This window comes from Alosa alosa, chromosome 20 (genome assembly GCF_017589495.1).
Source record: "Alosa alosa isolate M-15738 ecotype Scorff River chromosome 20, AALO_Geno_1.1, whole genome shotgun sequence".
Taxonomy (NCBI): domain Eukaryota; kingdom Metazoa; phylum Chordata; class Actinopteri; order Clupeiformes; family Clupeidae; genus Alosa; species Alosa alosa.
This window is the reverse complement of record NC_063208.1, coordinates 17,256,766-17,283,812: the sequence shown is the minus strand read 5'-3', so window position 1 is coordinate 17,283,812 and position 27,047 is coordinate 17,256,766. Positions and strand designations below refer to the sequence as shown.

Here is a 27,047-nt window from a genome sequence, read left to right as displayed (position 1 = left end):
ATGTGTGCACAATCAGAGTTAAGGACACCTCAGCTCTCCGCTCCCATTCAGAGAACATTTATTGCCTCACGGTCTACATATGCCACATGTCTATCTTAGGATAAGTGACGCAGTAACTCAGTACCAGGGCAAGACATTCAGATATAATTTGAATAGGATAATCAATGATTCTCCAGTCATAATGAAACCATTAGTATTCAGGTACACTGTGAGCAGTGAAATACAGTATAATCTTGAATTATACTGCTGCAAATTGTTGCATTTGAATTTGTGCATTCGGCTTGCCTTATGGAATATGAAAATGTTACTTTGAATTGCACTTTGTGCTTTCCCTATGCATGTAAAATAAATCAAATTATATAAAGAAAAATATTACTGATTTATTTACACTACAGTACCTACTTCTTTATGGTCAAACCAAGCTTCTGGTCCTCCCCATATTGTCTCCATTTTACCTGACGACTAGTCAGACTCATTTGCTCCTGTAGGTGACAGGGTGGAAACCGCTATGTCAAAGAAGTTGATTCATGCAGTCAAATGTACGTTGGCTGTCTTGAAGGCCCTGTCTTGATTGAATGCTGAACAAAGAGGCCATTGATTCAATGCATGTCATTTTATCCCTCAGCCAGAGGACCATGGAAAAGACTTGGTTGTCTCCTATGCACCCAACAATTTTCTCAGAAGAAGTCGAACTATGTGAAGCGTAGGAACTGATTTTTCAGTATAGCGACATCTGTATTCAAACTACATCTGTAGTCATAACAAACATCTGTAACATCTGTATTTCTCTAGACTTAGCAAAATATTCAAAATTATGGTTATGGTACTGTATTTGCTGTTGTCCATAGCGACATACCATACAAAACATGTTTGAGGAAAAATTGAGAGTATCCCATTATTGTGTTCTGGCGACATACCATACAAAACATGTTTGAGGAAAAATTGAGAGTATCCCATTATTGTGTTTTGGTTATTTTCTTCACATTTTGGCTCATTTAGTCATATGCATGTATATGAAATGAGCCTTTGCCAGAGCCAGAGCCATAGCCAAACAGAACATGTTTATATATGGCTAAGCTACAGTGCAATAAAATGACAGTAGATGAGAGCAATTAGAGCAATCTGTTTGTCTAATTTCATATCTCTGACCATTATCACATTTTTGTACAAAGGATTAATTTATGGCTTTGGAGAATATATGTACATAAAATAGGGCCATCGCAGGCACCCCTGTGTCCCAGAAATAGTCTCTTTCTCATTAAAATAAAACAAAGGCCATCCAGACCTTTGATGTCCTCAGGACAGTTCAACAGTAGTTTTTAATGCGTTTGAGTGTCAACTGAGAGAGATTTGGCATAATTCCATTCTCCACATTCAAGGACTCACAGACTTTGATGCATGTTCCCGGTAAATTTGTGAGGGCTTAGGGCTGTCCCACTTTCAAAGTGTATGAGGCTTGCTCACTGACATTCGGTGCCCTTTGTGTAAGTCGGTATTCATGCAGACTTTATCCAAGGGGATTACCAACAATTCATAGTGTTGTGACGTGAAACTCTGGGTTACCCAAAGAGGTAATAATCAACTGCCATAAGACGTAAATAGAACTCTGTGTTTGCGACATGGTGCGATTTTGGTGGTAGGGTTTTAAAGATTTAGCGATATGTCACAATTGCTATCAGATTCCTGTATCCCATTCCTAGTATTTTGAACCCTTACAGCTTTACAAGCTCAATCACTTATCAACAAATGTCAGTTAAGTCTTTGAGGCTTTAGGGCTTAGATCTATGGATCAACCTAAAGGGAGCATATAGGCCCGAGAATAGAAACCTGGGGGACTCCACAGAATACTGACAGAAAAGCAGACAGACTCGTTGGCCTTAGCCACTTCACAGCGCAATAGTGAGTTCTGCAAAGGTGCAGTAATTCATACTGGATTTCCTCAGCACTGCGCATGACACTTTAACATGGTTAAGGATTTGTTATTAAAGGACATGCACCAAATAAATGAGATGGAAAGTTCTTAGGACAGGTCAGATCTTTGAATTATTGACCCTGCCTTTTTACTTTGCCTGTTCCTTGTTTCTCCCTCATGTGATTGAGAGACTGCATGTGTCCTTCTTCTGCAATGATTCCTTATTTGTTGTGGATTGTGCTGGAGAACCAACTGTTATTATGTACACAAAACTTACCATATAGAGAAAGAGATAAAAGGAGAGTGAGTAAGTGAATGAATGAATGAGAGAAAGAGAGGTTGTGATTAAATTGAACTGACTCGCCTTTAGTTAACTGGTCTATGACCCAGAAAACTCCACTCCATCACTATGGAGATAAACATTTCAAGCACACAGGAACACAGTCACTCTGATCGCTGTAAAAGTATGTTCTGTTGTTCTAATGTGTTCTTTTTTCAAAATGTACTTTTATATTAACACAGTAGATTGCATGTACTAACCTAATCATATCACATGGTACTACTATGTTACGTTTTACATTTTGCTACATCACACATCTGTGTAAAATTAAAATAAGTTAATTTCGACGTATTGGTACTGTAGAGGAACTATTACTGTAATGACAAAAGCATAACTTTTCACTACAGATGGGCAGAAAAGTGTCAAACCGTGCAATGACTGGAACCTGATCCTTAAGGAACAGTCAAGGTTTATGGACAGGACATGAATAGAGCCAATCGTGATTGGACTAATCATCCAAAATCAATCCGCTGATGTCTGCTGAGGTGTCCTTGGACCAGAGCCAAAATCCTAACGTGTACCCTCCCTGTACAGTCAAACTTCTCTTCTTTTATCCCTGAGCAATATAGTTGACACTTACAATTACATCAAACATATACCATAACATTTGACATTTAAAGAATGCTAAAACTCAAGTTTGAAAGCAATGACAACCAGTTTATTGGCTTGTCAAGGAATACAGGCTCTATAATTCTTCTCCACACATTCCTCCAGGCGACAGGAGAACAAAAGCGATGGGGAGGAGGCGGACCTAGCAGGTGTACAGGTGTATAAAGGCTGCACAGGTGCATACGGGCCAATACACTTGCCACCAAGCGATCCGAGCTTGCACAAAGGGGCCACTTTAGAGCAGGTAAGAGAGCCACCAAAGGGCCTTCTTTAATTTCTTCTTTCAGCTTCACTCTTTCTGCTGTCATCCATTGCTTGCACACAGACACACATTCTATTCCCCTCTCTCTCACACACACACACACACACACACACTCATTCACACTGGATCTTATCTTAGATCTGTCTGTTTGGTGCTGGGTATCAGTATCTCTCTATAGTGGAGGATCTGTGTCTCCTCACCAAAGCAATGGCATCATAGTGACAGCCTGAGAGCAATGCAAATAGGAACAGAGAGATGCATTGACTTCTGGAAGTGTTGTCTGTTGTGTTGTAATGTGAGAACTCTGAAACTCTGCTCTCTGTCTGCACTGTTCCAGAGAGGTTGTGAGAAATGGCTAAGGTACTATTGTCGGTCTTACTGGTCCTGGTGGCCGTGTCCTCTTCCCTGGCTAAACCAGAGAAGGTCACGAAGAAAGAGAAGAGGATTCCTCAGACTCTCTCCAGAGGTAAGGCTACTCTGCAAGCTGCTCAGGATGGCAGCATTGCAGACTTGGTGGGACATGATATGTTAGCAAGGAATGTTAGCACGATACAACTTTTGTGAGGATTTTGAGGCATGTCTTGTGGTGTGGGGGAATCCTTCATTTTTATTTTTTTTCAGGATGGGGTGATCAGTTGATCTGGGCCCAGACATATGAAGAAGCCTTGTTCTGGGCTAGATCCAGGTAAGTTTTTCACTTTCCCAAATTGACCATATACGAAGTTGGCTTTGTGACATACTGATACTGGTGTTTAATAGTCTACTCTGAAAGTAAATAATTGCCTTTTTAAAAGCACACCACAGCTGTTATTATGTTTGCATAGACCAGGAAGCAGGTGCCATTCAGAGTGTGCACTTAAAAAACTTTTGTTATAGGAACAAGCCCCTCATGGTCATCTTTCACCTGGAGGACTGCCCCCACAGCCAGGGTAAGGCCCCTTCTCCTCCAATCACATGCTACGCTTCTTTCATCCCAGACTCCTAATATATCTGCTTCTTGTTCTGTGTAAATGAGTTGCGTAATATATGGACGTTGTGGCATGCATGGTTATATCGAACACGCCTTTTCAGGTTTTACTCTCCCTCCTGTTTGACTGATGAGATCCTGTTTGTCGAGTTAGTTGGCATTGAGCCTGCAGTACAGACTGTGGACGAAGTGAAAGCTTAATGTCCTCAGCACAGCATACAGGACAAAGCACCCGGATCTTACGTAATCCCTCCTCCGCTTTCATGTCTCCACAGCTTTGAAGAAGGTCTTTGCAGAGAATAAGGAGATTCAGAAGATAGCCGATGATGACTACATTCTCCTCAACCTTGTGGTGAGTTGTGTCCACTGCCTCAGTTCACATACATTTTGCAGCACATTTTGCTTACCTTACACACTGTACCTTATACAAACACTGGTGATAATGATTATTTATTTTTTTTTTTTTTGGTAAAATATAATTTCTTTTGCCCCACCACATACAGTATGAAACCACTGACAAGCATCTTTCACCTGATGGTCAGTACGTGCCCAGGATCGTTTTTGTTGGTAAGTAATAGAGATGGACTCATCATGTACAACTGTAATGTATTGCACTGAACTGCAGGAAGTGTAGCGCACACCAGCAAATGCTATTGTCTCCTATCGGCTGTCATTTGGAATGACAATGCTGCTACTCCTCTCTACAGATCCATCCATGACTGTGCGTGCTGACATCACTGGGCGCTATGCCAACCGCATGTACGCCTATGAGCCATCTGACATCAAACTCCGTAAGTGTTCCTTGCAATACTTCTCTGCTGAGCTCGACTGCATGCTAAATAGCAAAATATGCAATCTTGACAGACCATGTCTGGGTCTCATGAGATTTCCACTTAACTTCATTATCATTTCATAATAGTTGAGCCTGTTCTTTTCTTCACATTTTTGCAGTGTTGGAGAACATGCAGAAGGCCAAGAAATTCCTGAAGACAGAGCTGTAAGGCTGAGGACGTCTCCACCCCCCCCTCACCCCTGATGTGAAGGCAATGAGCTAGAGTGCGATACCACACTCTGCCACAGTTTACTGATGTAAAGCCAAGCACTGGAGAAATATTTCACTTTTAAACTTTGTTTTTAGTTTTTGTTTCTGTCATTTTCCTTTTGAATGTAATGTATGACATGCCTTTTTAAAATAAATGCAAGTTCTCAAACAATGTTTTGACCTCTTGTTTTAATTAATCCCATTAATGCAATCCATCATTTGCATTTCATTTTTAGATTCTGTTTCCTGCCCGTAATCTGTTTTTATTAAAACCCTTCAAATTAACTGTTCAATATGGGCTACCTTTATCATCACAGAGACGTTTGAATAAATTACATGTTTAGAAGTTATTGTCAGCAGGTGGAGCCCTCCTTAAGACAAACCATTCTTAAGATCCATGAAAGGTCACAGGAGTAGGTGTAGGTACTCTGTATTTATAAAAACAAAACAAAAACAAAAAAACTGAGAATAAACATCAGCTTTACCAAGTGTATGGATAATCAAATACATTTTGCAGAATGGCTATAATGTAACTGTAATGACTATGTTGACATACTATCAGTTCCATGGTTATTCTGTACATTCTTTGAATGGGCAAGGCTTGGCCGTTCCTTACATTTTTTTCAGGTCAAAATGATTGAAAGTCAGAAAATGCAAGTTCCTTAATATATCCTGTTCAGGGTAAAGTCGTAGTATGCATTACACATTTATTTGCCTGAATAAGAGTAGCTTTATATAACCCACCATGTAGGAAATAGTTAAAAGAATACTAAGCCTATTCATCCAGACATTTTTCAGTGAAATTCTAAAATGTGTTCAAGGCACAATAAAGTTTTTTTTGGGGGGGGATACACTGGATGTCAACACTATTCAACTTTGTGAAACACCTGTTCCTAAATAGATCCTGTTTAGTAATAGATGATACTCTGTATTAGTATTTACTTTCCTGAACGTGATCAGTAAAAGCACTGTATGAAGAATGTCTGAGTGTTCGAGTTCGGTCACAGCATGTCACTGCGGTTTGCCAAGATCTTTAGGAAAAGGACGCTGGGTGAAATCTAGGGAGTGTGACTATGCAACATCCGGGAGGGGAGGGCCCTGGAGTTGGCATACTTTATCCTGAGTCACCCAGTTGCTTGGTTACCACAGCCTGGCCAAACATAGTCATTGTTGCTTAATGAGTTTCTGGGACTATGGAGTGGGGAAAGTGTGTCAGTCTCTGATTGGTTTAAATGGCAACAACGAAGAAAGACCTTTGTTTCAGTCAGACAAAAAGCATATTTGTTGAATTCTTGACAGACAACGAATTGAGCTGGGGGTGAGGGGGGTTATTTCAGGTTTATTTTTGCATCATTTTCCAACGCTTTGGTGTGCAGTTCACAGAACCTTTATACGTGGGCACATAATTCACACCAAACATCATGCAAGAGGCCAAATCCACACACACATACAATCAAGAGGACAGCAGTTCTATCTATTACCATTATCGTTCCTCACATTTATATACTACAAAAAAAACAAAAAAAATAAAATAAAAAAAAAACACACAAGCCAAACGACACCATGTACCAGATAGAGATATTCTGATTTACTAGCAAGATAACATGTAAGTGCCCTTTGTTGTGTGGGTTAAGTTAGGGACAAAAACCAGGCATGCTTGACAACACAGCTTAGTGCCACACACCTGGCCAGCCAGCCTTGCAATGAGATTAGTACCTGCCCCACAGCTGCCCTCTCAAGATCCCGGTCATCTGATTTCAATCCAAGGAGGAGCTTTTACTCTCGACTCGGATTTCCCTCTCACTCGACTCCAGTAGTCTTTTCCTCATTGCTAGCCAATTACACATTACACTTCATGTTCCAGACAAATAATATAATAACAGCATCTGACAACGCTGCTGATGATTTTATTGTTTTGACTTTGACCACAATCATTGTTGGGAAATACTAAAGCATTTTTTGACATAGTTTTTGTGAGCTGCGAAGGCAGCTGTAAAACAAAATGATAGTGTGTTCTCCAGGAGATATAAATATAAATATTCTAGTCATTTCCATTCAGTCACACATGCGCAAGTGATACTAATATCTTTATGACGGAAGTTATTTTTAGTGGTACAGCAGCAGTTTTCAACCCCAAACCATTAAAGCTCACATTATCAGTAGGCCATCGTACTTCAACCCTGTTATCCCATACCTATCTAGGTCATTAGAGAGTAATAAGGAGTTAGTGGCTTATGCCAAACTTTCCACAGGAGCTTTCAAAGAGGAACACCCTTTCAGTAGACCAACACAATTATAATGTACATAACCATTTCACTCAGACACACTGCACTCTTGCAAATCCAGCACACAAAGCAGTTAGAAAACACTTTTTTCCACTTCATAACTACATCACATAGATACAGACAGACAGACAGAGATACACACACATACACACACACACACACACGCACGCACGCACACACACACGCACGTCTATATACATCCAAACAAAACTTTAAAAAAAGTTCAGGGATTCAGAGAAGTGCAGGCGAATGCAGCGGTGGGTCACCATAACAACCATAGCCCGTGATGGGAGCTACAGGAAGGCACTGGGATTGGCCCTCGGGTCCTTCTGATTCCTGTACCTATACGTGAGCCACACCCCGAGGATCTGAAAGTGAGAGGACAGACAGGTCAGGCATCATACTCTTGTGACTTCACGCCACGAGCTGGCTGGCATCAACCAACCACATAGAATACATGGGCAACCACAGATGGTACCAACTTCCACACAGAGCCCAGACTGTGCCAAACCTTGGAAAGAGCAGTGCGATTTTAAAGCAACCCTCTTCATGGCAGATGGTAGAGACTGAAGCCACATTTCCTTTGAGAGGGTGGCAGCACTACAACTACAACAACTACATTTTCAATTTGATAAAATGGCAAATACGGACAGTTGTGGCACATGATTAAGTCAACACATCCTGGTGTGATCACCACAAACATCATGTGATCTACTGGAGGAAGCAGTCCAGGAGACAAAACTGGTTAGACTGCTTGACATTAACATCACTGAGGTCAGTATACAGCCACATTCTTAAAGAAAAATCTTTCTCCACTTCCTTAACCCATTTGCGCTGGATGCTGCATGACGCAACATTGACCCTCCCGCTGGATGCTGCGTAGCGCAACATTGACCCTCCCGCTGGATGCTGCGTAGCGCAGCATGCTTTTTATTTCATGTTTCTAGGTGCTACAGAGGCTTAGATATTACATTTTGGTAGACGTTGACAATTTTTAGTATGTTTTCAGAAAACCCTCAGGAAATAAGGTTATTTAGTCTAGAATGCCATAGGATTCTATAGGCGTTTTTAGCAGGCATTTTAGGAGTAAATGGGTTAAGAGCACATGTGTTGGACTAATGCTTTGAGCCATGCATATGGCTGTGTATAATCAGTCAGAAAGACAGAAAGAAAGACAGACAGACAGACAGAAAAAAAAACAAAAAACTCACCTCAGTGAAGCTGAAGAAAAGGCCAATTCCACCTACAAACTGCAGCACCTCTCCTGCGTGTTCTTGGATCTTATCAGCGCATGAGGAGCAAGAATGCTGAGGGAAACAGGCCTGTGGAGAAGAAAGGGCTCAGAATCAACCCTCGAGTCATTATGCCATCACCAGAATGCAGTTTAAGTGTGACTCCGGCGAAAAATTAATTTTCTGCATGAAAACACATCAAATAAGCCGTGGAGACAGTATTTTTTGTTGATCAACCACTATAGAGCTTGCCCCAGTATACGCTATAGCCCCAAATCGCAAACAGTGGATTAGCTAAGGGCGGTGAGCCAAACGCTTCCCAATAGCATTTTTTAACCAGTAATATTGTTCAAAACTGCACTAAACTTTGTCAGTGGCTTGCTCTGGGTCCCTACACATAAAATGATATTGGATATTCTTGTTGGCAACTTACAGGGGTTAAAAATCAGTTTGGTTAGCTATAGCAAATGTACAGCCACACATTTTTGGTACAGCTACACAAGGTATGCAGTATAAAAATGAATGTTGAGAAAATTAAAAAAACGTAATCCCAGTTTGTATGGGTGTGTATGTTTTCTAGGGTCTTACTGCAGGACAGGTGACGTTGTAGTCAACGTGAAGAAAGCCGCAGCAATTCAGTGTCTTCTCCACATCAACCTGAGTGCTTAAAGTGTTGTTCCAGCCCACCTCAAGCAGTTGCTCCTTCAAGTGTGCATAGTACACACAAATGACACATTAGTACACACTTATAAACACTCTCTTGGATGGCACACATACAAACTCTCACACTCTCCTTCTACTCCACACTAGTCTAGTACCTCTTCACTCCATACAAGTGACTACGTCACTACGTTTTCATGTATTATTTAATTACTGACAAAGCGGAACTGGATCAGAAAGCATTGTGGTAGAGGTCAAAGAGGTGGATGAATGCCTGAAACACTGAATGTAGAGCTTACTGCTCTCAGTATGTTAGGAAAAACTACCATCCACTAGTTATCATTCCCTCACCACATTCTCCATGAATGGCCCTGTATTTGCTTAAAGGCTTGAAGTCCATAGCTGTGTGATTTACATATAGAGGGCTTACGCTTGCCTGTAAGCATAATCTTGTCCTGCTCTGCCATACGTACCTGTTGGTCTTTGTTGATGGCCAGACAAGCACAGGACACAGAAAACTGCACCACAAACACCATGAACAGGATAATCATGTACTAGTGTTTCAGCTGTTAAGGCACAAGTCCACTAAATACCAAAAAGAGCACAACTGAAATCAATACAAAAAATACCAATTTTGTGTGCATCACTTGTTTGGTTCAGTTAAATGACCTTACCTCCAACTTATCTCTAGTAATATATAAATGCACGATCCCTTAAATCCTATAAGAACTTGAACATAGCATGTGTAAAGAGAGTTATGATTTGAAGATTCCTGAGCTGATCATGTTGACAGGACTGCAAACAGATTGGAAGAGATCCATTGCAGCCTCCATCCACAAGGGCCAAGTGCACTTTGGCGCAGTATGAAATCCGATCTCAACTACACCGGTCTGGTTACATACACATGCATCACTGAAAAGTGCACATGAACATTTCCAAGTAGGGGAGCAAAGCCAACCCAGGGATATGACTACACAACAACTCTATATTAGTGAGTTCATTATTATTATTATTAGTCACATATTACTTGTGTATTTAACTGAAACTTAGCAGGGCAGAACTGATATCCACTAAAGTAATGCAGTTCCTCTAGCTTTCATCGTTAAGTCTAAGAGTGCACATACATTCCTCAGATATGTGTTAGTGTCTTCTGTCAGTGCCCTATTCACAAGTCATTTTTTTGATGGTACAATGTCCTCCATCAGCTGCATAATTCAACAAAATATGATACTGAGTTGGTGCCCTGAAGATCACCTGACCTACAAAACTAAAACAACTAGACCTCCAGGGGAAGAAAGGATACAAAGAAGAGCAGGACTTGATGATGCTTCATGGCTCCGACGAGACCGACCAGAGCAACAATGAACAAGAAGACCCCGACAGCGATGACGCCCCCCACCACCTGAAAGCTAGACACCAGGCCAAACCATTTCCCCCAGGCAGCGATTCCGATCATCAGCAAGCTCACCATCTAGAGAGAAAATGGAAGAGAGATGGGGAAAAACTGTGTCCTGATATGCGAGTGTGTATCAATAGGTACATTTCTTTTGTATGGATTCATTAAAAAAAATTGTAGGCTTTAGGGCAATCACGATACATTAATTAGGCCTGTGGACATCTGACCTTACTGGCAATCACTGGCTTGCCCTGTGCCCTATCCACTTACCAAACACAGTCAGTTGCAACTAGGTCAACATAAGGGAGTAAAATCTAACAATTTAAACAGTTAACTAAAACTGCAGTGTCCAAATTTATCTGACACGGATTCTTCAGAGCAGAGCATAACAAGCCACGTGGTTAAGTGTCATGCAGGCCAGCATATCTAATAGAGCGCTGAAGAAAAAAAACCCATCGGCGAAGTAGCCTAACCGTTGTGTTAGTTTAAGTTAGATAAAGCAGGATACAGTTAGGCCTGGGCTGAGCCACGAACAAAGGCAGGACGTGAATTTTCTCCCTGATATACAAGAGGAAACGGGAACGACAGCTTGTTTTGCATCTGATTTTGTATAATTCAAACATTTGCACGACCGACCCTGGTTGAAACACGAAACGTTGTTGGCCTTCGACCGTCGATCTAATTCCAGACAATGAATCATTTTGAATAATTGATACAACGGCGTTCCCTCTGCGGACAAGTAGCCTATATTGTTTACAACAATTTGCATCTTGACCCTACCACAAACATTGTTATTTATCTTACGACGTTGAAATTGCCTTCAAGTCGCACCATATGGACATTTCTGATATGGCTTGGGCTACTTACAACATAGAGGATGTTGAGAGCGCAGAGGGAATTCTTTGAGCAGGTGAATCCAGCGCAGCCCATGGTGGCGTGTTTTTCTTTCTTTTCTTTTTTAAGCTTTTTTCATTAACCTCAGGCTTGCTGCTTGATGTTTCCAATAGCAATACTGCAATAGCCTACCAATTTTCAATGAATGATGTCCGTATTTCTCCTCTGGCGCGTATAACACACCTTCTTTGGAAAGCAAGACAGCATGAGCATATGACTTTCAGGGGAGGGACTTTGGAATGCTTTGCGTTATGGTTGGTCGGTAGGCAGTATCTAAGATTCATATGCAAATGATTGCGGAGATGCGGTGAGAGATTTGGACCGCTGGCCAACAGCAGCATCATCCTGACGCGCTGTGTGCATCAGATAGATACAGTCAGAGGATGACGTCCTTAAAATGAGAGTTACGGAAAGCGATTCTGTAATTCTTGTCCTGATGGTTATATGAAACTGCTGAACTATAGGCCTAAAACAAGTTTGTAGGCTAAGTGTAAAATTTCAAAGCCTTAAACCACCTGGTCTTTGTTTTCATTTGACTTGCCATAACAAAACGTTCTCTATATCAACAAATAAAAAAACAAATAATCAAGAAGTATATGAATGGCATGATGAACATTATACGAACTAGATGTACCGCAGAGCGGTACAAAATATGACCGCCGCCCAGTCCAGCACATGTTTTCCACAAAAATAAGTCACGCTGAAAGGCATATATGATTCTAACTGTCTCACTGAATTGCATTATGCACACTCAATTCTCACTGGTATCTGCTAGACAACAAGTACCAAAACATGATTAGTTCATAGATTTCACATGTAATATACATTTTATACAACCCCACCCCCATCTTGCCTGTTCATAATTCTGAGAAATTCTTGAATTGTGTGCAGCACATGTTTTCCACAAAAATAAGTCACGCTGAAAGGCATATATGATTCTAACTGTCTCACTGAATTGCATTATGCACACTCAATTCTCACTGGTATCTGCTAGACAACAAGTACCAAAACATGATTAGTTCATAGATTTCACATGTAATATACATTTTTATACAACCCCACCCCATCTTGCCTGTTCATAATTCTGAGAAATTCTTGAATTGTGTGCATGTGTGCGTGTACATGTTTATGTTTATGTGTGTGTGGGTGTGTGTGCGTGCATGTGTGTGTTTGCCTGTTTATGTGCCTGTGTGTGTGTGCATGTGCATGCATGCGTATATATGTCTACTGTGTGAGTATGTGTCATACGTACTGTAGGATTACTGTGAATGTATGTGTGTGCGTGTGTATCTGTTTATGCACATGTGTGCATATGGAATGGGTTTACATGACCCCTGGAGGCAAACATACGCAAAAAATTGGTCATCCTAGGCCCTACGGTTCTTAAGATATTCACAGAAAACCTTGTCTGCCCTACCCTCCTTTCGGGGGATCCAGTCCAGCGGGGGGGCTACAGATCAAAACGAAAAGCGATGGTTCCATGCTATCCATGTGGGGTTACATGCCCACCAAGTTTCGTGTACCCCGGTCTTTCAGTGTCCCGGGAATCCTTGTTGGTGTACGGTCACTAAATGTACACATACATTATTTTATTGTAAGGCCCCCCATGAACGAAAGTCCACGAAACTTGGCATGCATTCGGAGGGTGTCATAATGATCCTACACTTTCAGTTTCGTGCAGTTTTGACCACGTTTTTGTGATGAAAACACCTAATGTTTTGCTTTTTAATTTTTAACTATACATGAAATAAGTGGTAATGGGATAGGTTGGCATGCCCCCTTAAGACCAACATAAAAAAAAAGGTGGACCTCCTAGGCCCTACGGTTCTCGAAATATTTACAGAAAACTGTCTCCGGCCACCTACGGGCCAGTTGGTGTATAGTAACATAAATTAATTTATTGTGTGGCCCCCCCATGAACTGAATTCCACGAAACTTGGCGTGCATTCAGAGGGTGTCATAATGATCCTACACTTCCAATTTCGTGCAGTTTTCACTATGTTAGGTCACAGATACCTGCGATTACAACACAAAAAAATGAGTTTTACTTTTTTGTGTTTAACTAGGTGGCGCTATACATGAAATGAGTGGTTATGGAATGGGTTGACATGGCCCTTTGAGATCAACATACAAAAAAAAAAAATGGTCCTCCTAAACCCTACGGTTCTCGAGATATTCACAGAAAACTGTGTCTGCCCTACCCTCCTTTCGGGGGGTCCAGTCCATCTGATTACAGATCAAAACGAAAACAGGAGGTTCCATGCTATCCATGTGGGGTTACATGCCCACCAAGTTTCGTGTACCCCGGTCTTACAGTGTCCCGGGAATCCTTGACGGAAATTTGGACATGCGAAAAAAAAAAAAAAAAAAAAAAAAAAAAAAATCTGACTAAACCTATATGACCGCCGCTTCGCTGTGCGGCGGTCATAATAACTGGCCTCACAAATTAAGCCCAAATGAAGTAGCCTAATATTTTCCTTTTCGACTAGGCCTACATAGCCTACAAACTGCTTAATATGCTTATTGTGTGGGTAATTTGGTGTAAAAGTGAACTATCAGGGGCATTTAATCTCTGAGCACCATATTCTGTTACACATATGCTAATTGTTAAACTCTCAGAAAATAAAATTAAAAAAATACACACAAACGTTGAATAAGCCTATTTTATTTTAAAATAGAACAGTTAATGGCTTTTGCAGATTTCAATAAACTGATATGTTGTTGAAGAGGTGAAAGGGAGTAAAACATAAAAGTCACAAATTACAGAAATAAGGGCTTGTTACCAATTAATCCTTAATCCATAACAATCTTTAACATTAGTTTATTAGCAGCAGATGACATGTACAATAATTTAATAACAGCCTTAGAGATGTAACATTTAAAAACCTTGACAGAGATGCAGTATTAAAATGAACATAAATATTATAATAATGCTTGTAGCAACAGTTCCATTTCAATGTAATTATTTCCCATAATGAAACTTCATCAGTAACTTTACTTCAATCCATTAACTTTACTTATACTGTTAACTTTGAAACTACAAATAAAGGATACAATCTACAAAATGATAAATAACCATACAATATAATTGTGGATGTCAGGAATGTTTAGAAGTATCTGAAATGTAATTTGTTCTCTGGTATCAGTGGCGCCTGCAGGTGTACGGACATGTTTGTACCATCAGGCTACAGCTACAAGGAGAGAGAGGATTTCTCCTGTGTAAATATTTACACCAAGTTGGCTTATCATAACTTCCCAACTCTTCACTGCCCTGTAGCCCATTAACTGCATTAATACATTTGTTCAACTAAATGCAGCAGAACTCTGCACTATGTGGAATGGAACGCACACATTTTTGTATGCGCAGAAGAGAGATTGAGAGCACACACACATGCAGTGATTACAGAACTTGTAGGCTATTTGCTGCTGGTGACCAACTAACAATGTTTAGTTAATTCAGTTACTCAAGACTTCAAGACCATCGTGGATATAACACATTTTTTTTGTTGCAAACAACAAAAACAGAAAGGATGGAGGCAGCAAATCTAGAAGAGTTATTGCAGATGGGCAAGAACAAGGTGCATTTATTCCTGCAGGTGCCCTTGTCTGGTGTCCATGACTACTGTATATCCAGTGGAAGACTGGTTCTAGCCTAATATTGAGTACCACTGTTGTCCAGCAAGATTCTCTTCATTTTATGAGGTCAATCATAGAAGGACACATAGAACACATCTTTTGAAGGTCACAATTGATTCAATATGAATGCAACAGGGTTTTTTGCAGTGCAACATAATACATATTTCATTTCAAGAGATTCAATGACAGTGCAAAAGAGGTGAACAATGCTCTACATATTGTGCTCTGAATAACACTTTTAATACATTGGGCCTAAATGACAGACAAAGTCTACAATTTAAGTAAATGTCATTTAATAATGAGGTAAATCTATTTGCTAACTTAATACCATGCGCAAAATCCTACACAAACAGCTCAATGGTCCCACACACCTCACAACAACTTCAGATCTATTTTGAACTCACTCAGAACGTCACCACGGTCTTCACCTATGAATGATGCCATCCTTCTACCTATCCTAGAGACGATATATCAAAAAAGTCATGTGACTGACGTCAGGAGGCTTGACTCACCCATCAACATAAGCATCCAGGTGAACACGCCTCTTTCTCTTTGCCTTAAGGCCAAGATTTTCTAAACTTTGGTGTCAACACGCTGCGCATCTGACACCACCAATGGGCTTTGCTCCATTAAAAACAATGGTTTGTTGGGGGGGGGTTATAGCTTTACTGTAGTCCTGGTTTGGCAGAGCTAAAACGGATCTGTTTGCGACAGCAGAAACAAGAGATGGTTTTCACTGAAGGACCAGGAGGCACCCCTAGGCATGGATGCTCTGTCGGAAGATTGGCCGACAGGCCTGCTTTATGCCTTCCCTCCATTATCTTTAATTCTATATGTACTTCAAAGGATTGCTACGGGGCATTACAGGATCCTGTCAAAAGTTCCCAGGTGGCCAAGAAGGTCCTGGTTTCCAGCTGACCCAAGACCATCCGTGGCCCCTGCCGGTCAGGGCAGATCCTAGCCACGTGCTGTATTCATTTGATTCTGCGTTTCCTCCAGTCACTCTTGGATGCAGGGAGAGCATCCAGCACTATTAAGATACAAGCCGAATTCGGAAAAAGTTGGGATGCCTTGTAAAACGTAAAAAAAAAGAATGCTATGATTTACAAATCATGTCAACCTTATATTTAATTGAGAATAGTCCAAAGAGAACATATCAACTGCTTAAGGCGAGAAATTGGACTATTTCAAATGCTAGTGTTAATTCTACCATGCAAAGAAGACATTTTATTTACACATGATGCATAAATTCTACCATCTTATTCTGAGCTCATTTAAAATGGGCTGAGGTGAAGTAGAAAAAGGTCCTGTCAAGTCCAATCAAAATGTGAAATTCTTTTTGGAAATCTTGAACTCCTCTGGGCTAAAGAGGAGAGGGACTATTCAACTATCCAAAATATCCATCTTGTAATAGTGCTCAGTTCAAAACCCAGCATCCATGGCAGTGTGGAGGCGCATTAGTGCCTATGGCATGGGCATTTTGCACATCTGGCAAGGCACAATCAATTCTGAATGATGTAACAAATACTGTCATCCAGACAATGTCTTTTTCAGGGAAGACCTTGAATATTTCAGGAAAGAAATGCCAAAAACAATTCTAAACATATTTCAAAAGCATTTCCCCATAGAGGAAGAGTCCAAGGGGGGGTCATGGAATAAAAAATATGATTAAGAAGTCCCCAGACTCTAGAGCAGCTGAAATCCTATACCAGGCAGGAATGGGACCACATTTCATTTGCAAAACTCAGTTCTTAAACATTTGCAGAATGTTTTAAAAAGAAGAGGTGAAGCAACAGTGGTAAAAACGCCCCTTTCCCAACTTTTTTAAAATGTGTTACTGGCATTCAATTCAAAATGAACATATTTTTTTCCAAAAAACAATAACATTTTTCTCCTTCAAAAGTTGATATGTTGTCTTTGAACTATTTTCAGTTAAATATAGGGTTGACATGATGTGTCAATAATAGCATTCTTTTTTTAATTTTACAAAGCGTCCCAACTTTTTCGGAATTCAGGTTGTATATGCAGCGGCAAGTAGCGGCTCCAATGACACGGTAGCAGGTGTTGCAGCGCCAGAACCTCTGGGTTCAGCTGTACTCTCTACAGGGCTTTCTGAAGAAGAAAAGTGGAACCCTCCGTTCCTCGTGACCCTAATGGTATGAGTCATCCATAGGTGAAGACCGTGGTGACTGAGTGAAGTCGAAATAGATTGTAAGTTATGTCCATAACGTACGGTCATGCACTTTGCTGATTTACTTTACCTGCTATTTTGAAATGGAGCACAGTGGCTGTCGTACCCAAAACAGTAAACATAAGCCAATTACACAAAATGCAATTGGACATAGCAGAGCAAGCCTCTCTCTGCTGCAGTCCACTAGGTTTCTCTGATCATCTGGGGAAAAAAAAGAAAAATTGTAAGGCTCAAACCGACTGCAAACTTGCAGAGGTCATAACATTAATCACTTTCTATTCTTGTGCATATACACAATTCTACATATTGTTACTAATATACATGTGTGACTCAAAACCAAACACACAAGAAAGTGAGAGAGGCCTACGGAATGGCTCAGACAAATAATTTAATTTAACAACAGCTAATAATTGAGTAACAGTATCCACTGTGTGTTGTCTGTTGAACTGTGTTGCATGCCCACAAGGAGGCAGTCTAACACAAAACAAAGAATCTACTGATGGGAGTAATTTTTGATGTATTAATATCAACTATGCCAACTTAAATAGGAAGTTCCTATTTACATTTTGTTTTAGGGAATATTATGTATCTAATATGTGTGTATTAGTGCCAATTGGCCTACAATGAGCATCATTAATAATTTATTAGGTCATTCATCTAATTATTCTCTAATCTCTAATTTATTATTCTCTGGTCGTTTATTCTTCATACATCACATCTAATCTAACCTCATTGATAGTTTATAAAAAGTTTTAAAAAAGTTTATAGCCTCCTAAAACACTATCTGAATATATTACTTACAGAATAGTTGTAGAATAGTATAAGTATAAGTAAGTATAAGTATATATACTCTTTTAATCCCGTGAGGGAAATTTAGTCTCTGCATTTATCCCAATCCGTGAATTAGTGAAACACACTCAGCACACAGTGAGGTGAAGTACACACTAATCCCGGCGCATTGAGCTGCCTGCAACAACAGCGGCGCTCGGGGAGCAGTGAGGGGTTAGGTGCCTTGCTCAAGGGCACTTCAGCCGTGCCTACTGATCGGGGTTCGAACCGGCAACCCTCCGGTTACAAGTCCCAAGTGCTAACCAGTAGGCCACGGCTGCTGAATTTCGTTCCGCTTAGCTCCGCTTAGCTCCACTCACATCACAGTAGGATGAGTGGAGCTAGGCGGAACGAAATTCATCTGGCGAGAGTCAGGTTAAATAATAATGGTATAAATGCTAAAAAAAAACTGAATGTATAAAATTCCACATTCCCATTCATCACCTATTGATTACACAGTTTTGAAGCCCCCTGAAATTACCACATTGTCTTACAACCTTTTGGCATGTTTTCAGTCAGAACAAACATATTGGTCAAGAGAAGATCAACATTAAGTCAATATTTGCCAGGGGTATGAATAATTATGACTGCCGCTAGAGTGGTCAACAACTTCCTGAAATTTTGGCCAACGATTCCCGGGACACCGAAACACATGAAACTTGGTGGGCATGTACAGTAGACCCACTAATTTTGTTTGGTCCCCGGGTTATTGTTGTTAAGATGGGGAGAAACTGCTTTAATGATGTGCACAAGTGATAAGACGATCATGGAGTTTGAACAAGCAGTTTTGAGAATTTTAATTCTGATCTGAGAAATGCACCAAAGCTATATTATTGCGCTTCTCAACTAGGGGGACCCAAGAGCAAATCTTCTTTAGTGCTGCTTTAACACTAGATGGCATTCATGCACTTCATCCTCTGTTTCCACAAGCACATTTCTATACATTTTGCAGGTAGGCATAGCCAACGATGGGCAAGAATACATCAACATGTATTTAAAATGAAATATCAAAAACCCAAATGTTAAATGTATCAAAATAAACAACAAAATACAGCAGCCATGCCATGTATCAAAATAAAATACTGTATTTTGTATTATTTTGACAATACTAAAAATACTCTGTAACAATTCAACCCTAAATTTTATATATGAGATGAACGCTACTAAAATCAGAAAGAAATAAGTCGGACACCAGTCATTTGAGTTTAAGTTTAGTTGCCGTTTAGTGAGGCTTCACGGTCACGTTATGCTTCTTCTCTCTCGCTTAACTGATTTAATTTCATACATGCAACAAATCCCATACAATTAACAAAATAACCCCTACCCCAAACAGAAATATATAATTCAGTCCAAGCATGTACAGATAAACTTGATCACTTTGTTCTACCCAGCCCCAACCCCAAAGTCATATAAAGCGCTACCGCAATTCCGCAATTGAGGTAACGGGGAAGAGAGAGAGGGATATAGAGGGATAGTATTACTATCAAAATGGTTAATATCAATAAGTATATCATTGGTACTATATAGTGTTATACCATAGTGAGAATAGGCAGAGTGAGAGAGAGAGAGAGAGTGTAAGAGAGAGAGGCAAGGGGAGAGAGGGGAGAGGAGGGGTTGTACGGTGTGACCAGTGTTGTGTGTAACACGTTACAAAGTAACGCGTTACAGTAACGATTTACAGTAACGTAACTACTTTTTTGAGTAAAAAGTAGTGTAACGCGTTACTACTGAAAATTTGGTAACGTAACGTAGTTCCTTTTTCATATTGGCGAAACGTTACTTTTCCCAGGGGCAGATTTGACAGCGACGCTGCTTTCTCAGCTGCGCGCTTGCGCAATAGGCACGAGCTCCACACGGCAGTCTAGCCTACACTGTCCCCTGATTTTGTCTTCTGCCGTTAACTCAACTGCCTGCCTATTGATACGATTTGCACTAGCTTTGCACCAAATTTCGGAGGAGCGCCTGTTTAATGAAAGAGTATAAGGCTATAAAATAAGCCCTCATACATTTTGTGTTCACCTATATGCCCAAGATGTAGCGAGGCTATGTTATTTGATATTGTTTCATAGGGCTTTAGTGGTTGTGTTGAAGCCTATAAGCCCAATGTTTTCTTGTCAAGTGCTCTGTTTGTGGCATTTTTTATAATAAAGAGCACAAAAGAAATACCTGTTATGTCCTCCATAGGACCACAATTTCGTCGCCGTTTTTAAAATAAATAAAAAAGTCCAGTATTTCTTTCGAAATTGAAATGAAGTTGTATGGACTGGACTATGTTTTTAAACAGCGACGAAATTGTGAATTTCGAGAGCGTGTTACTCCACACTCGGCAATCGACTCCTACGGACTTTCCCCTAAAGACGCCAGCTGCAGCAGCAACAGTTCCGGAAAGGTACTGGCTTGATGAAATTCATTCTGGACTCTCTGTCCGACCACATAAAGACCTCGGGATACTTCGGTTTGGCTTTAGGGACCCTCTACTCACTACCACGTAAGTGTAATGTTGTTTGGAACTGTAGAAGAGGTATAAAAATAGCGTTTTGTAGCGGTGAAATGACTTGCCCAGGTCACTTCCAGGCTAACGAGTTTTGACTAAAAACGGTAAAATCAAACTTTCTCAAAACACATCCGAATGACATGATTTTTAATGTCAACTCAACGTATGTACTCCCAATCATCCGTAAACTGATCTAAAGTGCATTTTACTCCGGATAATTCCTTTAACACTTGTGGATGAGGTCATTGGAAGATCACTATATGTAGCCTGTGATGAGGATAGGATATCCCTCATCTTTTTAGGACCTAAAACCATGACTTCTGTTTTATCTGAGTTCAAAAGCAGGAAATTATCATGTTTCAACTTTGACTAACGGGGTTAATTCATCAGGTTTTATGGAGAGGTATAGTTGTGCATCATCTGCATGAATGGAAATTAATGCCATGTTTCCTAATTTCAGAGTCTAGAGGAAGCATATAAAGACAAAATAACAGGGGCCCCAGTACCTAGCCTTGAGGCACTCCATATTTTACCATAGTCTGGGTAGATGGTTTACTATGGACCTGTACAAATTGTCAACGGTTAGAAAGGTATAATCTAAACCAAGTGAGTGCAAAGTCTTTGATGCCTATCAAATGTTCAAGCCTATGAAGTAGTAGGTCATGGTCTATGGTGTCAAAGGCAGTTCTGAGGTCTAGGAGGACCAGTATTGATACATATCCATTATCAGCAGCAAAGAGAAGGTCATTAAAAACTTTAACTAAGGCTGATTTAGTACTGTGGTGAGCTCTGAAGCCAGACTGATATAATTCCTGGATTTTGTTCATATGCAAGAAGGCACCAATTTGTTTGGAAACTATTTTTTCTAGTAGGGAGATTAGATATAGGCCTATAGTTGGCCAGGTTGTTAGGGTCAAGGCTAGGTGTTTTGAGGCATAGCTTAATAACAGATGTCTTAAACGACTGTGTTACATGCCCTGATAGCATTGAATTATTTATAATATGGAGCAAAGCATTATCTAGGAAGGGGAGAGCTGTCTTAAGAATGTGAGTAGGAATAGGGTCTAGTAGACTAGTTGTAGATTTTGATGAGGAAATTGTGGAGGTGAGATGTAATATGTCGATTGGTGTAAATGAATTTCAGTCATTTCAGTCTCTTATTTTTTTTTATACATTTACAAAACAGTCCAAACTGTTACTTGTGTGTAGATTGATGAAAATGTTCTTTTTTTGAATGTGTTTAAAGAGGAGTCTGAAACATAACAACATTTTGAAAACTTGAAAGGGTCTGAAAACTTTCCGGTTGCACTGTATTCCTTCATCAGTACACTGATACTGACTTTTCTCTGCCAATGAAACATGTAAATGTAAATCAGTTTTTTTGGCCAAGTATACTTATATATACAGTGCCTATAAAAAGTCTTCAGCCCCATGGTAAAGTTGACTAAAAAGAGGAATATACATCCTGAAGTTCCCTTGGCCTTTGGAATTAAAATAACTCCACATAACATACCCTTCAACATACCTAGAGATTGGGATGGTATCATTTCAGTTAGCCGAATAGCTGGTTTGATTTGCATTGAGAGATGCAAGTTGATCTTATGGAAAGTACCCCATGCCAATCGTGAGATATCGTAAAGGGTATGTGATGATGTGGGGTTATTTTAATATCAAAGGCCAAGGGAACTTTATCAGGATGTATAGTACCCTGGATCCATGAAATAACTGGGCTTTAAATGAACATGCACCCTGTATTTTAATGAAGAACATTTATTTATTTACGATACATTATTAATTCACAAAGAAAATTGGTGCCTTTAAAGGTTGGATTTTTCCTCATTTTAATTAAGGCATTAAGATCCATTTCCAAAAGATGATTTTTTTATTCCTCTTTTTAGTCAACTTAAAAATAACCTTTTTATAGGCACTGTAGGTGCCTTGCTTAAGGGCACTTCCGCTGTGGATGGAAACATGCCATAACCTGCCATAACCTGCAAACAGTCAACAGATCAACTATGCTGACCTGCCTGTTACATCTCATAGCCTAAAGACTGTATCAGAGATGCAACCAAAAAGTCAATACAACGGAACTTGTCAAGCGGTACAAAGTGAAGACAAGTCTCTGACATCGTCAATACATGCCCAGATTGAGCAATGTTGCAGGGCAACCACATAGCTGGTGCCATGTGTTCAGATTGGATGATTAAAGTTCTCAAGAATCTTGAGATTGGTATGATAGGAAGTGTGGTGTGTGAGCAACCAACAAGTTACATAATCTTCCTGAATCTCACTATTACGATCATATAACACGTCTGGGCAAATTAGTAAGTCATGATGGCCGCTGCTTAGCGGTCATATAGGGCTACGGTTCTGGAGATGTTCACAGAATATCGCCTCCATGGCATTATTGAGAAGGCGTTGCTCTGCTGAGCACATGAACAATTTACGGGGCAGCCGTGGCCTGTGGGTTAGGGCTTCGGGCTTGTAACCGAAGGGTTGCCAAAAAATGTGGGCGGGGGAAGGGGTTGAGCACGGTTCTCCCATGCCCACATCCATGGCTGAAGTGCCCTTGAGCAAGACACCTAACCCCTTACTGATCCCGCCGCTGTAGCACGCAGCTCACTGCTCCGGGTTAGTGTGTGCTTCACCTCACTGTGTGTTCTGTGTGTTTCACTAATTCACGGATTGGGATAAATGCAGAGACCAAATTTCCCTCACGGGATCAAAAGAGTATATATACTTATACTATACTTAGAAAACTGTGTCCGCCCTACCCTCCTTTCAGGAGGAATTCTTCAAACACTACCCTGGCATAGCGTAGGCATAAATGTTATGACGAGATAGCTTGCAAAGCCTTGCCTAACGCTATATCACATCACATGAAGGAGCTTTAAATTATGTTAGCCGCTAGTTGCTGTGATAAACGGTTCACAGGAAAAGTAACTTTAATTTAATCATATTATTGTGCATACAGTTCTGCGCCCATCTCTCCACCCATTCATCTCGGTGGAATATCTCATTAACTCTTTACTCAACACATGACAAACCATATATCAGAATAAACAGCTGACCTTACCGAACACAAAAGTGTAAAGCATGCCCCTGTTCCAGAGTAATCCAGTTTGCAGCAAATCTCTACATGAAAGTCTCCAACTTTGGGCTTTAAGTTTACAATGTGCTTAAATTGTTTAATACATAATTTCATAACAGGCCAAATACAAAATAAATGTTAAATATACCCTAAATATCTGTAAATATTAAAATCAGATGATTTACAGTTCTATGTAGGCTAATATGTAATGTTTCATGTTTTTGTAATGTTTCATTCAGTGATACAGGTCTACTGCTGTGAATAGGCTAAATTCATATAGGCTACTGTTAACTTTGGCTTGGTGCCCTGACGTGTGGCCTTTGTGTCCCCCGCCAAATATGCCCAACCGAAGGCCAAGTGGCCTTGCCCTTAATATCATGAAATTCCAGGTCTAACATAGCAGTCGAGCATAATTTCCCTTGCCAATGTCCAGATGGGTGAGAATGGAATATAGGATATGGGTTATTGCATCATCTGTGCTTCTGTTGGGGCTATAGGCGAATTGGAGGGGGTCAAAGGAGCCAGGCAAGGAAGAGCAGATGTAGTTAGCTTTTAATAAGTTTCTTATTATTGGTCTTCTTTGGTACCGGGATGATAATGGACCTTTTAAAACACGAAGGGACAACTGAATGGGCCAGAGACATGCAGAAGATTCAGGTAAACACTGGCCAGCTGTTCACCACATGACGCCAGGGACACATAATGCCCTCTTATTCACTTATTTACTTACTTTTTTTGTTTACTTGAATGTTATGTTGTCTGTGGACTTAAAATTGGTCAAATATGTCTTGTCTTCACCGTGGGATAGTGAGAAACGTAATTTCGATCTCTTTGTATGTCTGGAACATGTGAAGGAATTGACAATAAAGCTGACTTTGACTTTGACTTTGATAATGCCCACATAAAAGACCCCCAGGGATTACATTACTGTAGGTCCTGCTGCTTTCCTGCTGTTTATTTCCTTTAGAGCATTCCTCACCTCTTGCTCTGACACAGGGCGGATTTTGGTTGGGAAATATTTGGACAGTCGCCATGGGAACGATGTCATTGTAAAGCTTGTAGATAAATGCAGCCCTTAGCCTCTAGAAGACCTTTAGCAGACACTTTTATCCAAAGCGACACAGACTCGTAACAGCAAACTCAGGCCGGCCGATTTTCAGGGGGGGATGCTAGTGCTGCTGTACCATTATGTGTCAATGGCTAACATATGCTCCCTCAAATAACGTGTTACCAAAGTTTCTTTTTGGCCTTTCAAGAGAGTATCACTCTACACAGGGCACTACTGCATACGGCTGTTTCCTTTAAATCTGATAATTCAAACAAATAATAATGATCCCCAAAAGGGAGGGAAGGTTACCATAAATGAAGCTAACAGGTCTCTGGATGACCTGTCCCAGGGGATGGTTGACCACAGTGAGAGTCCAGTTCAAACCCTTGGCCATGTCGACCACCACTTGGGTATGGAGCTTCAGCAGACCAGGGTCCTCGTCTGACTGAAGCACTTGGGTATTGTGTGTGAGGTTATGACCCAACCCATCCCTCCACTGGACCTCAGGTTGTGGATAACCCTCGCTTTCATATTGGAGAGTGAAACTGGAGCTGTGGGCCAGTATAGACAGCCTGGGCTCCGAGAAGAAAGCTGAAAAAACAAATGTGGGTCAGACAGAGACAGAAGGAATTTAAACACTCTCTGATCTCTGCCAGAAGGGAAGTCCAAGATCACTGTTTAAGTAATTTCATACAAAAGGACTAGCACACAGTGATGACTCTCTTTAGAAAGTCATCTTTTGGCATTTTGGCATTTCCACTGCTTCCTACTTCCCACTGATTCCTTTCCCGACATCTGACGGGGTTATATCTAAGTGTGTCGCACTCTTGCCAACGGGATTTCCCCCCACCTACATCACCACTTATGTTTACAACAGAGTAAATATTATGAATGACAGTGCAATGACAGCTTCATTAAAGTAAGTATTATTTATTTACTTGAATGGAACACGACCATCCATAATTTTTACTTTAATTGAGCCTGAGTCATTGAGCCTGACTTTAATTGAGACTGTATAAGACTGAAATAAACTTCAAATCCACAAAGAGGTGTTCCGCACATAACTCTAAAATATGCAAAGCGAGCCAATTTCTATTCTCTAACATCATAAATAGGGATATAAACAATATGCATGTGGTATTTTCAACTGTCGAGAAGTTTGTGTGTGGGTATGTGTATGTGTATGAATACAGTTACTTTGCTTTCCTGTGCGACGACAAGTCCCATGCTCATTATGTCATAGCAGCCGTAAAGTGAGTTACGAGGTTATGACACCAATCACACAATGTTGTATTTCTCCGAAAATAGAAAAAGTTCATATAAAGGCTAGTTAGTTAAAAGACTCCAATCTGTCAAGGATCTTTCCCAAATCTTTTCCAAGTCTTCTGATGTAAGGATACCACTATTTGGAGTTAAAACTGGAGTATAACTGGAGTTAAAGCATTTTCTCCACATTTGGTGTGTTCCTAAATCCCCAAGCAATAGGCCTGTTTTCTCTAAAATAAAACAAAAACTTTCTCTAAGGCAGCCGGTGAGATATTTTGCTACTTTGGGCACTGATGTCATTGACAGGCAATAATAAATGACCACAGTCCATGGCGCATGAACTAAAGCTATCGTGTGGTGTGTGAGAGCATTGCACTGACCCACCCATGATTACAACCAGAGTCTTGCTTTGCTTATTGCTAGTTGACTTTAAGAAAAAAAATTAGGGCCCTTCATGTTCTACGTGGATATAAACATTTTAATCCATGCCTCTCTGGATTTGAGATATGTGACAGGTGATCTATTACCTATTTCTAAAACAACGAAAGAAACAAACACAATTTTTTGAAGCAACTTCAACAAGGCATTGTAATGCAACCTCTAATGTAATCTTATAAAACAAATAACTGAGAAAGCTGTACACAGGTTGCTTCAGGAGCAGAGAAGGGGGTGTAATTTGATTGGCTGTTGAGCTGAAATATCAACAACCTTTCACCAGCATTGTGAACGGTACCTTTAAAGGGGAACTTGGCAACTACAACTTAATAAACCCGTTTAAAAATAATTTGGATGGTTAAATGACCTGTTCCGGTGAAAATGGTGACTTACCCCACTCCACCTAGCGTCCCCAGGCGGAAAACCAAACTTTCCACTTTGGGACTATACCATCCCGGT

General features: G+C 40.4%; 3 protein-coding genes across 3 annotated transcripts in view; 1 reads left to right on the top strand and 2 right to left on the bottom strand.

The window, feature by feature from the left end:
* The first annotated feature begins 3,028 nt into the window (after positions 1 to 3,028).
* agr2 (anterior gradient 2) lies at positions 3,029 to 5,304 on the top strand. Its single transcript, XM_048229222.1, has 8 exons — positions 3,029 to 3,105; positions 3,461 to 3,589; positions 3,745 to 3,808; positions 4,000 to 4,052; positions 4,366 to 4,442; positions 4,594 to 4,657; positions 4,798 to 4,881; positions 5,042 to 5,304. The coding sequence occupies exons 2-8, from the start codon at positions 3,475 to 3,477 to the stop codon at positions 5,089 to 5,091; spliced, it is 507 nt and encodes a 168-aa protein (XP_048085179.1). The 5' UTR covers positions 3,029 to 3,105; positions 3,461 to 3,474; the 3' UTR covers positions 5,092 to 5,304.
* A 1,147-nt stretch (positions 5,305 to 6,451) lies between these two features.
* tspan13b (tetraspanin 13b) lies at positions 6,452 to 11,836 on the bottom strand. The gene is made up of 6 exons (XM_048229221.1): positions 11,573 to 11,836; positions 10,613 to 10,780; positions 9,783 to 9,863; positions 9,238 to 9,351; positions 8,629 to 8,739; positions 6,452 to 7,785 (listed from the first exon to the last, which is right to left on the bottom strand). Exons 1-6 carry the CDS (start codon positions 11,633 to 11,635, stop codon positions 7,711 to 7,713), a joined length of 612 nt encoding a protein of 203 aa, XP_048085178.1. The 5' UTR covers positions 11,636 to 11,836; the 3' UTR covers positions 6,452 to 7,710.
* A 4,381-nt stretch (positions 11,837 to 16,217) lies between these two features.
* Positions 16,218 to 27,047, bottom strand: part of LOC125285533 (CD276 antigen-like) — a 37,119-nt gene continuing 26,289 nt past the window's right edge. Inside the window, exons 3-4 of the mRNA XM_048230045.1 lie at positions 25,197 to 25,478; positions 16,218 to 17,627 (exon numbers count right to left, since the gene is read on the bottom strand). Coding sequence (XP_048086002.1) covers positions 17,500 to 17,627; positions 25,197 to 25,478 — 410 coding nt within the window. The 3' untranslated portion in view covers positions 16,218 to 17,499. The remainder of the gene's footprint in view (positions 17,628 to 25,196; positions 25,479 to 27,047) is intronic.

What these genes read in the sequence shown, in the direction of transcription:
- agr2 (XM_048229222.1), top strand. Translation starts at nt 3,475, where the DNA reads ATGGCTAAGGTACTATTGTCGGTCTTACTGGTCCTGGTGGCCGTGTCC. An exon ending in ACATTCTCCTCAACCTTGTG is followed by an intron (nt 4,443 to 4,593) that starts GTGAGTTGTGTC and finishes CACCACATACAG; the next exon opens with TATGAAACCACTGACAAGCA. An exon ending in GCCATCTGACATCAAACTCC is followed by an intron (nt 4,882 to 5,041) that starts GTAAGTGTTCCT and finishes ACATTTTTGCAG; the next exon opens with TGTTGGAGAACATGCAGAAG.
- tspan13b (XM_048229221.1), bottom strand. Translation starts at nt 11,635, where the DNA reads ATGGGCTGCGCTGGATTCACCTGCTCAAAGAATTCCCTCTGCGCTCTC. An exon ending in CTCTCAACATCCTCTATGTT is followed by an intron (nt 10,781 to 11,572) that starts GTAAGTAGCCCA and finishes TTTTCTCTCTAG; the next exon opens with ATGGTGAGCTTGCTGATGAT. An exon ending in TTTTCTTCAGCTTCACTGAG is followed by an intron (nt 7,786 to 8,628) that starts GTGAGTTTTTTG and finishes TCTCACTTTCAG; the next exon opens with ATCCTCGGGGTGTGGCTCAC.